At 41.2% G+C, this 13,761-nt stretch overlaps 1 protein-coding gene across 1 annotated transcript in view; it reads left to right on the top strand.

Annotated features, from left to right (window-relative positions):
- Nucleotides 1-9,511, top strand: part of SLC9A1 (solute carrier family 9 member A1) — a 46,639-nt gene extending 37,128 nt beyond the window's left edge. The window contains exons 7-12 of the mRNA XM_075264416.1: nucleotides 484-554; nucleotides 2,978-3,151; nucleotides 3,345-3,459; nucleotides 3,567-3,668; nucleotides 5,292-5,364; nucleotides 8,083-9,511. Of these exons, the coding sequence (XP_075120517.1) occupies nucleotides 484-554; nucleotides 2,978-3,151; nucleotides 3,345-3,459; nucleotides 3,567-3,668; nucleotides 5,292-5,364; nucleotides 8,083-8,360 (813 nt within the window). The 3' untranslated portion in view covers nucleotides 8,361-9,511. The remainder of the gene's footprint in view (nucleotides 1-483; nucleotides 555-2,977; nucleotides 3,152-3,344; nucleotides 3,460-3,566; nucleotides 3,669-5,291; nucleotides 5,365-8,082) is intronic.
- The last annotated feature ends 4,250 nt before the right edge of the window (nucleotides 9,512-13,761 follow it).

Below are 13,761 nucleotides of genomic sequence, written 5' to 3'. Positions count from 1 at the left end.
GAACAGATCTCTTGAATGTAATATAAGTGTAGCCACAATTGATATTGACCATACACGATAGTAATGCAGGCGAGGACATTGAGTAATAGCCTATGAAGTGCACTAATGATATGGAATCACACCAGATTGCTGGGACTTTTGTAAAGGCACACAGATTGTGAACTTGTACTTTGTCAGTAGTAGTGACTGAAGCTTTATGTAAAGAAATAAGGATGTGTGTTGTGTTTTTTTTGTTTTGGTTTTTTTGCCTTCACAAAGACCTGGCTTTAACCCAACATTTTTGCAATCATTCATGTAAGTTATATGGCTGCATTATTACAAAGGTCTCATCACTGCTGCTTTGTTTAGACTGCTCTTTTGTCAATTACTTAATACTCATGTGAACAGTGACATTGATAATGGTACATTTTGTATTAATGCTATATTTTTGTGAACAAGTATTGTTTCAAGATAAAACTGTAAAGAGATTTTTTTTTTTTTTAGTTCCTTGATCATCTTCTGACTGGAATAGAAGACATATGTGGTCACTATGGTCATCATCACTGGAAGGACAAGTGAGTAATATGGCCTAATAACCACAGTGATGTGGCAACATTGTTTTGTATTAGTGTGGTACTTCATGTCCACACTATTTTCTCTTTGTTCTGCTTACTGGGTATGTGCAAGATTTAGTGGATAAGCATATGTTCAAGGATGAGAAGTTGTAAGAAAATTTTCTGCCCAAAAATATATTGGACTGTAGCTTCCACCAATTATTCTGGATAAGCTTGTCCTAGCTTTAAAAGACCCACAGGTTTGTCTTTTTATGATACATTATTCATACATTTCTTCATACTTCATAGTGGTAAGTTGTTGGGCATTTACCATCATTATGATAATGAATTGTAGGGCGCTTTCCCCTCTTTACTTTCCAGCACCCCCATCCCTTCATTTCTATATACCCTGCCATGCTACAGAATTTTGGTTTTAGTTATTCACATCATCAGTCCTGATAAGATGGAGAACAGTGAGTGACATGTACTTTAGCCAATGGCAGTGTGAGGTAGGATGACCTGGATACAACATAATTGAAGTAAATCCATGTAAGCAAGTTCAAATTCATTGATCTCACTTTAACTCTGGGGTTTCTTCAAACCCCAGAGTGTAATTGATGTGGGCCCATGGGAGGTGAGTAAAGACAAATAACAGTATTACTCACCTCCACTGTGCAGGACCATTGAGCCCTTGATTTGGACTAGCAGTCACACAGTGTTGTGATGTTTGCATCTTTGCATCTCAACGCCACATGATGCCATTCAGGAGTCCTGAAGAGAACTAAGACAATCGCCAGAGCCCGCGGATGTGAGTGTTTTTGTTTTCTTTTTGTTTTTTTTCTTTGTTCGCTCTCCTCCCATGGACCTTTGCAACTTAGACACTTGGCACTCCTAAACTTCTTTTCCAAGCAGCTGATCCAAAAACAATTGAGCAGGAAATAGACCAGGTTATGTAAGTTCACACAGTGTATTTTGCAACAGTACCCTCTATGCCAAATCATCACCTTATTCACTAGATGAGAAAACCAGTCAAACTGAATGGCAGGGAGAATTTTGCATTGGATTCTCACATAAATTCTGGTTTGTGAACTTAGCCTTACTACATATCCGCTTTCATTCACTTGAATGTGAGCTTAGCTGCAGTGATCTAGTTCAACCACTATAAAGAGAAACACAACAGTCTACTTCCTGCTCCATTTTCTGTATATCAGCTTCTCAGGACAGATGATCGGTGTGAGTGCCAGGTGTCGGACTCCCACAATCTGATATTGATGTCCTATCCTTAGAGTAGCACATAAATATTTATAGGCTGGGAAATCTGTTTGATTCAAACAATATTGGAGCAAAATGCTCAAAGTTTCTTACGTTACAACGGCTCTTAATAAATTTGTACTTCTGTAGCCTGCCAGTGAGATAGATGGCTATGCCTCTTTTGAGCATGAGCAGTTTTTGTAAACTGTAGTACATCTGGAAATCTGTCCCTACCTTACGCTTAACCTTACCTTTCGTGTCCTCAGGCACATGTGGTTTTATATCCCACTAGAAAGATGACAGTGCGCTGAATTCAGCGCACTGTTGGCTTTCCTGTTATGTGCCCCTGAGGAAGAGCTATTGGTGCCGTTACTGATAGCTCTTCACTGTCAGAAGGGTATTCCTGACAGTCTAACTGGGAACGCCCCTCCGGACAGTACTGTGTGTAGCGCTATACTGTGAGGGGACATTTCTTACCGCCCAGCGATGACGCAGAGCAGTGAGGAAGGGCCCCCACCCCCGCCTTCTCCTGACAGTACTCGCCCATAGCCTAGTACCAGGGGTTGTTCTTCACAGGAGTGGCATTCCCAGTAAGACTGTCATGTCAGGAATGTCTTTCTGACAGTGAAGAGCTATTTGTAAATGCACAGAGAGCTCTTCACCCAGGTTTTCTAGTGGTGTATAAAACCCACATGTGACAGAGGACATGAAAGGTCCTCTTTTTAATCAACGCACTTTTCTCACCACTTTTTAGACATGTGAATAGAAGGAAAAGGTCACAAATACAACATGACCTTATTTGCAAGATTTAGTTGCGGTTTTTTGAGCCAAAGTCAGGAGTGGATTGAGCACAAGGTAGAAGTATAAGAGCTTCCTATATATTTCTCATTTCTTTTGAAGCCTTTCTTGACTTTGGCTCAAAAAAGCGCAACAAAATCTGCAACCAAAGAAGCTGCGTTTCCGCAATGTGGGGCCTTAGCCTTAAGAAGAAAAGATAAGTTGATAGATTTTGACAGAAATGAATTGGACAAAATTTTCATACATAGTGACAACCACTGATATTTCATTAGGCAACTATAGTTAAACTAAACTGGGTTTAACGTGGAACAAACATTCATTATGGTTGAAATCCATTTTATCAATTTTGGTCTAATGTGCCTAAAAACTGTAACAAAATCTGTCTCTCATTGCAGATTGAACCGCTTCAACAAAACTTATGTGAAGAAGTGCCTTATTGCAGGAGAGAGGTCTACAGAGCCACAACTCATTGCCTTTTATCATAAAATGGAGATGAAGCAGGCAATAGAATTGGTGGAGAGTGGTGGCATTGGAAAGATCCCATCTGCTGTTTCTACCGTATCCATGCAGTAAGCCCAGACTCTTTAGAATGATTTATCTCTAGATTGTTAGAAGCCAATGTATCAGTTCCAGGTAAATTTATATTTGCGTTTATAAAGCTAGCAAATCAGTTTATTTTTTTGGGATGTTTATGCAGGTTGTTGCTGGTCCGAAACTATTTAGAATGTCTATAGGATGATATTTACAGACTTTTCTCTGCAGGAATATTCAACCAAAACCTAAGCCATCAGAGAGGGTAATTCCCACATTATCTAAAGTCAAAGAGGAGGAGATCCGTAAGATCCTCCGCAACAACTTACAAAAGACACGACAAAGGGTGAGATGCTTTCAGAGGATTGTTTATTCTTAATGTAACAACCTTTCTACCTTTCTAATGCCGCTCCTTTTCCTGCACTAATAAGTATTTTATTACTTCACATCTAGCTCCGCTCTTACAACCGGCACACATTGGTTGCAGATCCATATGAAGAAGCCTGGAACCAGATGTTACTCAGAAGACAAAAAATGAATCAGATAGATCAGCGGGTAAGAGCTCAATGAATTATAAAGTTAAAGGGGTTTTCTAGAAGTATAATATTGATGACCCCTTCTTCACATTGCTATAGTTTTATGCAACATTGCTTCACTTGCTTAGAATATTGCTCATTATGCAGATGGGTTTAATGTTCCAAACATGCCCATACCAAAGCCAGCCATTTTGACTTTAGGAAGTAAGAGGTTATAAATTACATGAAGTAAGCATGTAGATGAGTCCAGTGACATGTGGTGCATGTACGTGAAGCAGAGCACATTACACCTTAAGTCATTGCACAGTGAAGGAAGTTCTGTCCTCTGCTCTTATCCCACATCACAAATGTGCCTGATGTTGTTGCACTCATCCCCTGGACTTTGATGCAATATAACTTTTACTCGCTAATGACAAAAATCTCCAGCTTTGACATGGTTAGAATGCTAAACTCCAGCTGCATACTGATGATGGTTCCATTGTGCCGAACTTGAAGACTGCTCTCTTCAATAGTTGATGAAGAAAGTATATTTCAATTATGTACCTCTTTAATGCTGAAGTATGTAAAGATTAGCTGGCAAAAGTCAGGACGTTAAACATACAAATCTTAAAGGGGTTATCTGGGGTAAAAACTTAATTCCTACACTAATCTAATCTAAACCCCCTCCTACTTTATAAATAACATAATTTATCAAAAATGTATATATCCATATTCCTGGCACGGTCATGTGACTGCCCCAGGGACATTTGCTGGTTATCCAGTGACTACTCATTTCTCAATTTCTGAAAATGGAACATCACTACTACTCTCCCTTTCACCCAATCATCCATTCCATCATACTTGCCTATCTTCCTTCTTTCTGTGGGACGACTCCTCCCTCTTTTCTGACTTCTGTCGCATGCTATAGTCCCAGCACTGCTTTGTGCTCAGCAGCCAATAATCCACCACTACTGCGCAGCTCCCACCCCTGTGCAGTAGATTTGGATAGTGTGCTGCAGAGCACAGAGCAGCGCTGAGACTATATTGCGCACCAGCAGTCAGAAAAGAAGGATGGGCCGTCCCGCTGGAGGAAAACTGGAAGGAGAGAGGTAAGTATATAATGGGGTCGGGAGTTGTGCTGAGTAAGTAGGGAAGGGCTAGTAGAGGGCAGGCTAGCTAGAGAGACAGGTAGGGGGTGTATGGGAGGGAGGAGTGAGGTGAGAGGTAGCTACTGTGGAAGTTACATAGCAGAATGCTGAACCATGTAAACAAATGCAGAAGATACCAGGAGCTCCCAGATACACCCACAATATTTAAAAGAGCAATATGTAAACACTACACTAAAGAAACACAGTCAATACATATACTAAAGGAGGTTTGGGTTTTTTTTGGCTGGAGTGCAAAAAGTATCAGTCAATAGTATCCTCCTTCAAGACCAATACTTTTTGATCCCCCTATAACAATCTCCTGTAGTATATGAGTTGTCGGTTTGTTCTTTTGTGTGTTAGCATTTATTAATATTTAAAAGATAAAGATTTATATTTGTAACATCCAGACTTTAGGCAGCGAGTCTCCTATTTTGTATTTGGGTACGCTCATTACAGTATTATGAACGATTTAGGAATGCTGAAGGATCTGAATTATTTATCTGCATTTATTCTAGGCTGCAAATTATTTAACTGTTCCTGCACACAAGTTGGATTCGCCTACTCTTTCCCGAGCACGTGTTGGTTCAGGTAACTGATAAACATGTTTGGTGTTTGTTTGTTTTTTTGTTTGTTTTTTTTTATTACCTTCTCAATGATGAGTTGGTATATGTAAATATAATCTACTCAGACAGTCAAATTTAACATTCGTTGAGAATTATTTTAATCCATTGTTACATGGTAACTCTAGACAAAACTTACAGGCAGCCTTGCAGTTTGTATAATTTTTAGAGATGAGCGAGTACTGTTTGGATCAGCCGATCCGAACAGCACGCTCCATAGAAATGAATGGATGCACCTGGTACTTCCGCTTTGACGGCGGCTGGCCGCTTAACCCCCCACGTGCCGGCTACGTCCATTCATTTCTATGCGAGCATGCTGTTCGGATCGGCTGATCCGAACAGTACTCACTCATCTCTAATAATTTTCCCTTGAGGGTCCCTCCTTCACCTGATGTAGAACTGAGGGAATAGATGCCAAAACTTTTTTTCAAATCTGTTGTAAAACATGTCATGTGCACCAGATGGACCACAGTGGTGTGGCTTCCTTTTATAAATCAGACAGAACTAGTATGAACATAACCTTATACATGCGTGCTACACACTCCACACGTATATAAAAATTAATTTTGGAGTCTGGTATATAATGTGCAAGTAAGTCTGCTATCTACCCCTGACCAGGCGTCTGTTGATTAGTCCTAATCTGTCACCCGAGAGATGCAATAGCCAGTGATTTGCAGTTAAATTTCAGCATTACTGTGATTCTTGGCCAACTTAATTTTATACCTACGGAAAGGAAAGTTTCAAGTAGCCTTAAAGGGATTGTCCAGGATAAAATGCATTTTCTACACTAATCAAAATACTCTTCCCCCACCGACTTTCTAAATGACACTTGGGTAAATTGTATATTTACCCATATCTGCGGAGCGGTTATGTCACCGCCCTAGGCACATTTTCTGATTATCTGGTGTTGTTCTGTCCCCGTTTCTGGAAACTGAACATCGCCAATACTTCCTCATCATACTTGCCTTCTGCAGGGACAGCTCCTCCTCTTCTTTGACTCTGCCGGCATGTGTGCTATAGTCTCGGCCTTGCGCTGTAGCCAGGCACTCCATCTCTACTGCACAGGTGTCTTGAGACACCTCTGGCCTGTGCACACAACAGCAGAGTCAAAGAAGAGAAGCAGCCATCCCTGCAGAAGGAAAGTATGATGAATTAAGGTGGGCTGAGTGAGTTAGTTGGGAAGGGCTAGTAGTGAGTGGGATAGCTCGGGATACGGGTTGTGAAGGAGGTAGTGTGTCAGCCTACAACTATCATGATGCATTGCATTAGCTAATACAGCAGAAAGTGCCATCATGTAAACAAATGAAGAGGATGCCAGGATCTCCCACAGAAATCACTCAAAACACTGCTAAAGGTATTTGGGTGCTCTTATTTAATCCATTAATATCACTAACAGACCTTTTTTTTTTTTTTTTTCCCGGAAAACCCCTTTAATACAAAATAGCAAAAAGGAACACGGCAAGATGTTTTTGGAATGGTCACAAGGTTCTTTTCAACTCTGTTCATATAGAAACAGTGAAGTAGCTCACAAGTTGTTGTTAATGCTTTCCTTGGGGCCATATTCTGAGGCAATCTGCACGTTTGTTTGTTTTTTTCTGTCCGGAAAACTTTGTCAGTATATCAGCTGTTTATCCCAGACTGAATAACGTCTGATGACCCAGACTCGCCATACCATAGTTAAAACTAGATAATTAATTGTATAGTAACCGAAACCAAATGCTAACCCAATTAGCCTACGTGATCATGTGCATGTCTGTTGTTTGTTCAGACATTACCATATGTCTCGCACTACATACCGGTGGCAATATCTGCTTTAGTTTTAGTGCTCTGAGCAGCCTGCGTTTGTCTATTGAACAGGACACTGCGCTGTCACTTCCTCACACAGAGAGGACTCTTAGGTACTACACTTCCCAGCATGCTCCATTGCTACCAAGCTTTCTTTTCTGGAGCATGCTCAGGTATTGTGGGATTTGTTGTTTTTATACTGTTCACCACCTTTGATTGGGAGCTATTGTGGCTAAGGACAATAGGCATTCAGTCTACCAAGTAATGACCCCAGTAATATGTTCCTATACCTAGAGCTACAGAAAGGTAGCTAGTCCACTGTTGCTTGTTTCACACTATGACGTATAGGACAAATCAGTAACTATGTGCTATCTGGTCAGAATCGCTGAGTTGCGAATCGTATATCAATGATTCGGACAGGATTGTGTACAGTGACATTGTGTTCCTGGACTGCATTCAGTCTGGGTGATATGGCTGATATACGGACTGTATTTTCCAGATGGTAAAGCCTGTGTGCAGCCAACCTGACAGTTTGGGACCACAAATCAATGCATTGAACTCAATCTGTGTTTGTTGTCAACCTCTTGTGAACATAGTGCCCCTTGTGACACTAAAACTGATCATATGTACTGTATATAATAATAGTATCCATATATAGTCTATGCAGTACTGTACATTATAATGGTTTTGTAGTTTTTCTACCAGCAAAGAGGGAAAATGCATTTTTTTCTCAGTTTTGATAGCGTTATTGTTTATACACACATCTATATAGGTCCATGGTGTAATAAGCTGCACCTTTAGTGGTGGTTCTACTTACTGTTACTGTGTTCTCACTGAAATGTGCAGCAGGCTCCAGTTTGTTTCAAGCTGAAATGTTTTCCTACTTTATTCTTCTACTCAGATCCTATCGCCTATGAGCCAAAGTCCGGTGCTGAGAACCTTCCAGTAATCACTATTGACCCGGCTTCCCCGGAGTCTGTGGATCTGGTTGATGAGACTCAAGAGGAGGGAGATGATGAAGGTGGGATCACCATGGTAGCCCGAGAGCCCCCTTCACCTGGGGCAGATGATGTGTTTGATCCCAATGAAAGCCCCAACACCCAACGCTTGCAAAGATGTTTGAGTGATCCTGGACCCCAGCCTGAGGAAAACCAACCTTTCCTTCCTAAAACAGAGTGATCTGTATGTAACGGGACTGAAACAAATGAGACACATGCAATAGTCCTTTTACACTCCTCATGTCCTTCTTCCCATTCTATTTTGTATTCACTTTTTTTTTTTTCTTTTTTTTTTTTTTCTTTCATTAATTCCAGACTTTATCAACTATTTATTATTATGATTTTCTTCATTTGCCTGCATTCTTGTATGCCTTCATTGCCATATTTTTATATATTAGTTTTTATTTTAGATTTCTAACCAAAGAAATTTGAATTGCTGTATATTTGGTGTCCTTCTAGTTTATTTTATGGCTCTTTTATATACATGGTGATAGGTCTTATGCTTTGTTATACTAATAACCATGTGTTAAAAACAGATCAAAGTCTGTTTTACTTTGAGCACCAGGGTTTAGGGAAAATTATTAGGCTCCCTGTGTGGATATCAGTCGTGTCTACAAACGCTACTGTCTTATGCACAGATGGCATTCAGTATATCTTCACAAAAGATACTACAGCTTGCTTTCCAGCTGACAATTCTGTTCATGTGAATGTATGATAGAATTATCAATGCACACACTAATGTAACCCTTAGAATCCCACACACCAGCAGTAACTATGTAAACCGTCAAGGTACTTCAGCTTCAAAGGCAGTGTTTAAAATGCTTCCCTTCCCTACCCTTTTCGTGGGGTACATGTCACATTACTAGAGTGGCGCATTTTATTTACCTTTTGGGCATATCGGATACTTGTGCTTGGCATTTTGTCATTGTCAATAGATGTGTATTATAAGCTAAGTAGATGGACCATATTCCAGACATCAATCTGGGTCACATATATGGACCACTTGAACATTACTATCATGAAAATGCCAGTTAGTGTGCAGTCACTTTTAGGGAACAAGCACCTCTACAGTTGAAGACAAATGATTGTGCAATAATAGTGCTATGATTTGTGGCCGCTAGTGTGAAGGAGATACACGCATGCATCATGTGCCTTTACTCTGCACTTAGAAGAATGTGTCAAAGATGAGCACGGGAGAAAAGTGTACATTCACGGGTATGCAGAGATGCCTTTGTATGCACAATTCTCCCACACCTAGTGGTTCCTTGCAGCCCACTGTATAAAGGTGAATGGTTTTCTGCTATCTGTATGGAAGACTTTTTTTTTTTTTTTAATTTAGGAAATGGTAAATAAATGTATGATTTTTAATGTGGTCTCTCTTTATTTCAGTTCACAAAGTGTGGTCGTCTCTCCTCAACCGTGAAGTAGGGTCCCAACCCGTCTTACTATAATATAATGGACTTCACACTTCTGAGGTGCAAATAGGTGAAATTTTTATTGATCGGTAGATTTCGTGATACGAGCAATGCAATAAACTGTAGAGTGACTGTATACTCTCTACAGTTTATTGAATTGCTGCTTGTATCACTGGATCTGCCAATCAATAAAAATGTCACCTATTTGCACGGCAGAAGTGTGAAGTCCATTATATTATCTTTATTTCAGTGTTCCGCTTAGGTAACATAATTTACCTTGTGGCAGTGACATGTTCTTTATTTAAATGTCCATGTGCTTAGGCATGTTTTGGAAACTGATCATGTAACTTCACTGTACATGGACCATACCTGAAGAATTTTATTTGCTGGAAGAGCTACTTGACTGACCTGTACTGAATATCACTATCCTATGATAGCACCCATGGAGAGAAGGGGATTTACCTCCAAAGACAAGCAACGGCATAAATCTTTCTGGCCTCAGTGTTCCTTGAAAGAAGACCTGTTCCAAGCTGGTAGCAATTTTTTTTAACCTCCCCACCATGACAGAACTTAGCACTGGAGAGAGTGACCCTAATAGCAATAGGAACACAGAGATTAAAAGCACCCTCACCTCTTCAGTGTTTTCCTGTTCCTATTAGGATGAGGTCGCAGAGAGTTGTTCTCTGATGAAAGTGTTATCCTGGTGAAAAGGCAGCAGGGGATCGCTACTTTTCATGTAGCCTTCCTGAATGAAGTCTGCTGTTGGAGTCCAGTCTTCCAGGCCGGGGCTCTTTCTTGCTGGTGAACTGCACTAAAGGGGATTTTAAGTTCCTGGCATCATCATGCCTAGACCAAGTTCCCTGAAGTGGGTTCTTCCTTGAGCCTCTGCTGCTCTTTCCCTTCTGCTCCTGTTGTGCGCAGGTCTTGGCGTTGGTACGTGTGAGACGCGGAGGTCACAGGCTGGTAATTTTGAAAGGGGTCGGCTGGATTGTTTTGCTCCAGGCTGAGTGGTGGAGAGGGTGGGCTCCTCTCTTTGGTGCCCAAATCAAACTCATAAGGTATTTAAGTTGAGACATTCTTCTAACTATGTCTTCTGCTGAGTGTCCAGCTTCCTCCTCCTGAGTCTATGAAGCTAGCTTCAGTACCTGCTTCTGAGAGTACATTGCCTCCTTTGGTGGATCACTTTATATATAAATAAGAAAAAATATAATGAACATTTAGTAGAGATGAGCGAGTACTATTCAAAACGGCAGTTTCGAATAGCACACACCCATAGGAATGAATGGATGCAGCTGGGGCTGGCATCCTGCCACTTAACACCCTGCGTGCCCATTCATTCCTATGGGTGTGTGCTATTCGAAACTGCCGTTTCAAATAGTACTCGCTCATCTCTAACATTTAGTAATACTTTTACTATAGGGAGAAAACGTTGCTTCAGTGAAGCCAAAAATTATAAAATGTTCAATCTGCACTAAAAAAAAAAAGTGTGGATAATTATATATAAAAAAAAAAATTATAGCCTTTCCAAAGAAAACCTTTTGCTCAGTCAAAGAGGCAGTCATTTCTGAGACTCAGGGTTGCATGTATTCCAGCTGTGCCCTGGAGTCAGTTTTGTTCACATACCTTACAATCTCAGATCCTGAAGTTATGGCTTTAACCCATTAACTGCCAATTATTTATTTTATTTATTTTTACAATAACTGGGAACTGCACTGTGAAAACGACCTTGTGTGCGCAAGGCAATGCATGCACGTGATCAGTTTAGGTTTCCTATCATGGGCGACATCCTGCTGGAGCACGTGAATGTCCTGTTTCTATTCCTCAATGACAGATGGCGTTCATAGGCAGGTTAAGGTACCCAATCCCCAATTGGGGATCATGGCGGTTAATGGGTTAATTTGGTGGGTTCAAGATCAAAATCTGAGCAAGGGGGACTCCCGGGATCCAGAACCAATATTCACAGTCACCACTGATGCATGCAGTGGATGGGGAGCGAAAATCCAGTCTACTCTATTGCAGGGTCATTGTTTCCTCTCCCCCCCCCCCCCCCATAAAACCACTAGCTTCCAATTATAAAGAATTGAGGGCAGTATGGGTGACACTCCAAGGTCTCATCACCTTGCCTCAGCATATGAGAATTTACTGAACTTGAATGTGTGCTAGCCTTTATTCTATCAGCAAGGCACCAAGCACAGGTTGCTACAGTCTGTCTCAAAAAAAAAAATATATATATATATTTTGCTGGTTGGAATCCAAAGTCTGGTCTGTTACAGCAGTACATCTGAAAGACAAAGAAAATATGGTAGTGGACTTTCTCAGCTGGAATTACTTGGATCTGGGAGAATGGTCCTGGAATCAGGAAGTGTTTGCTCTCCTCACCAAAACTGAAGGCATTCAGACAAATCTGTTTCCACCAAGGTAAAAAAGACAGAACATCATTGGATCAAGAGGCAGTAACCAGATTGAGACCTAAAATATCCAACTTAAAGGGATCCTATCATTAAAACTCTTTTTCTCACTAACATGTCGGAATAGCCTTAAGAAAGGCTATTCTTATCCTACCTTTCAATGTCTTCTCCGCGCTGGCGTTCGCTTGAAAAGCCTGGTTTTCGTCAGTATGCAAATGTGTTCTCTCACAGCACTGGGGGCGGGCACCAGCGCTTAAACAGCCTCTTCACGGGTCAAAATTCAACGCATGCGCAAGTCGGCTCTGCCAGCAGGCCTTGAGCAGAGCCGACTTCACATGTGGGCAGTCGTTTTTTTGTGGCCGCTTATGCAAGTATGCACAGTATGCTCCTGTAGGGAGGATACTGTCCTGGAGGATAGAATCATTCTGACAGACTCAGCTTTTCTTCCCAAGGTGGTCACTGACTTCCACAGGTCACAAGATATTATAATACAAGATAAAAAGAGATCGACTGTACATCCAAATATTATACATTGCTCTAATGCTGCTCAGAAAAATCTACGCAAATGAACACAGAGTTCTTAGTATACATATTGATCAAGGTGCATAAGTCCAGTAGCCACTTCACGGCGACCTCTACATAGTGGGTCCCTACTCTACTGGGTGCGACGCTGCACAGCGACCACCACCACAGCAATACAGTGCCCAGTTGGGGAGTGACCCAGTGGTCAGCTCTGAGGGAAGGCAGTCAAGATTCATTCAGACAATATGACAATGGTCCTTAACAAAAACAGACAGGGAGCTACCAAATACCAACCACTCCTCAGGGAAGTGGGGTTGATTCTTGCCTAGACAGAAGAGCAATTACCCCATCTGTCAGGGGGTCGATCAATATAATAGTAGACCAAATGACTTGGAGACCACTTTTTCTGGAGGTCTCTAAATCATGAGATTTTTTTTTTTAATCAAATTACCCTGTGGTGGGGTCTCCCAGAAATAGATCTTACTGCAACCAGACTCAATGCCAAGGTAGAGAAATTCTGTTCAGTTTCACAGGAGGAAAATCCCTTGGTAGAGGAGGTTCTGTCCATACCATGGAGGTTTAGGCTTGCTTACATCTTCCCTCCAGTTGCTGTGATACCAAAGATATTGATTAAAAAAATCAGGCAGGACCAACCACAGAAATAACCATCATACCATACTGGCAGAAAAGAGCTTGATTTTCCCAACTCAATTAGATGAGTCAAGGAATTTACTGGAGGCTTTCCCTAATCCAGAACCAGGTATCTCAGGGATTACAGTTTTGCCAGGATCTGAAGAAACTTAACCTGACAGTATGGAGGTTTATCAGTCCCTATGGCAAATTAGAAAACTCTCAGATGCTGTCCTGATCGATTTCTCTCTGTCTCTCATCTTTCGCTCTCGGGCAAAGTCTGCTAATATAAATTGCCAGGATACGGTCCATATTCACTGCTTGGTGCTCCAAAACACATCTTATCAGCTCGGATCTCTCCATTAGCAATTTACTTAACTTATTGCAGGACGGCCTAAATAAAAGCCTTAGGGTCAATGCACACAGAGTTTTTTGGCGAGGATTTTGACGCTGAATCCGCCTCAAAATCAGCCTCCAAAAAAGCCTCCCAATAGAACTCTATCAGGAGGCTTTTTTGGAGGCTGATTTTGAGGCAGATTCTGCGTCAAAAAACGCCATGTGCATTGACGCTTAGATTTTCCATATGGAGGGTACAGGTAGCTGCTAT

Source organism: Leptodactylus fuscus, chromosome 2 (genome assembly GCF_031893055.1).
Source record: "Leptodactylus fuscus isolate aLepFus1 chromosome 2, aLepFus1.hap2, whole genome shotgun sequence".
NCBI lineage: Eukaryota > Metazoa > Chordata > Amphibia > Anura > Leptodactylidae > Leptodactylus > Leptodactylus fuscus.
This window is presented reverse-complemented; position numbering and strand designations above follow the sequence as displayed.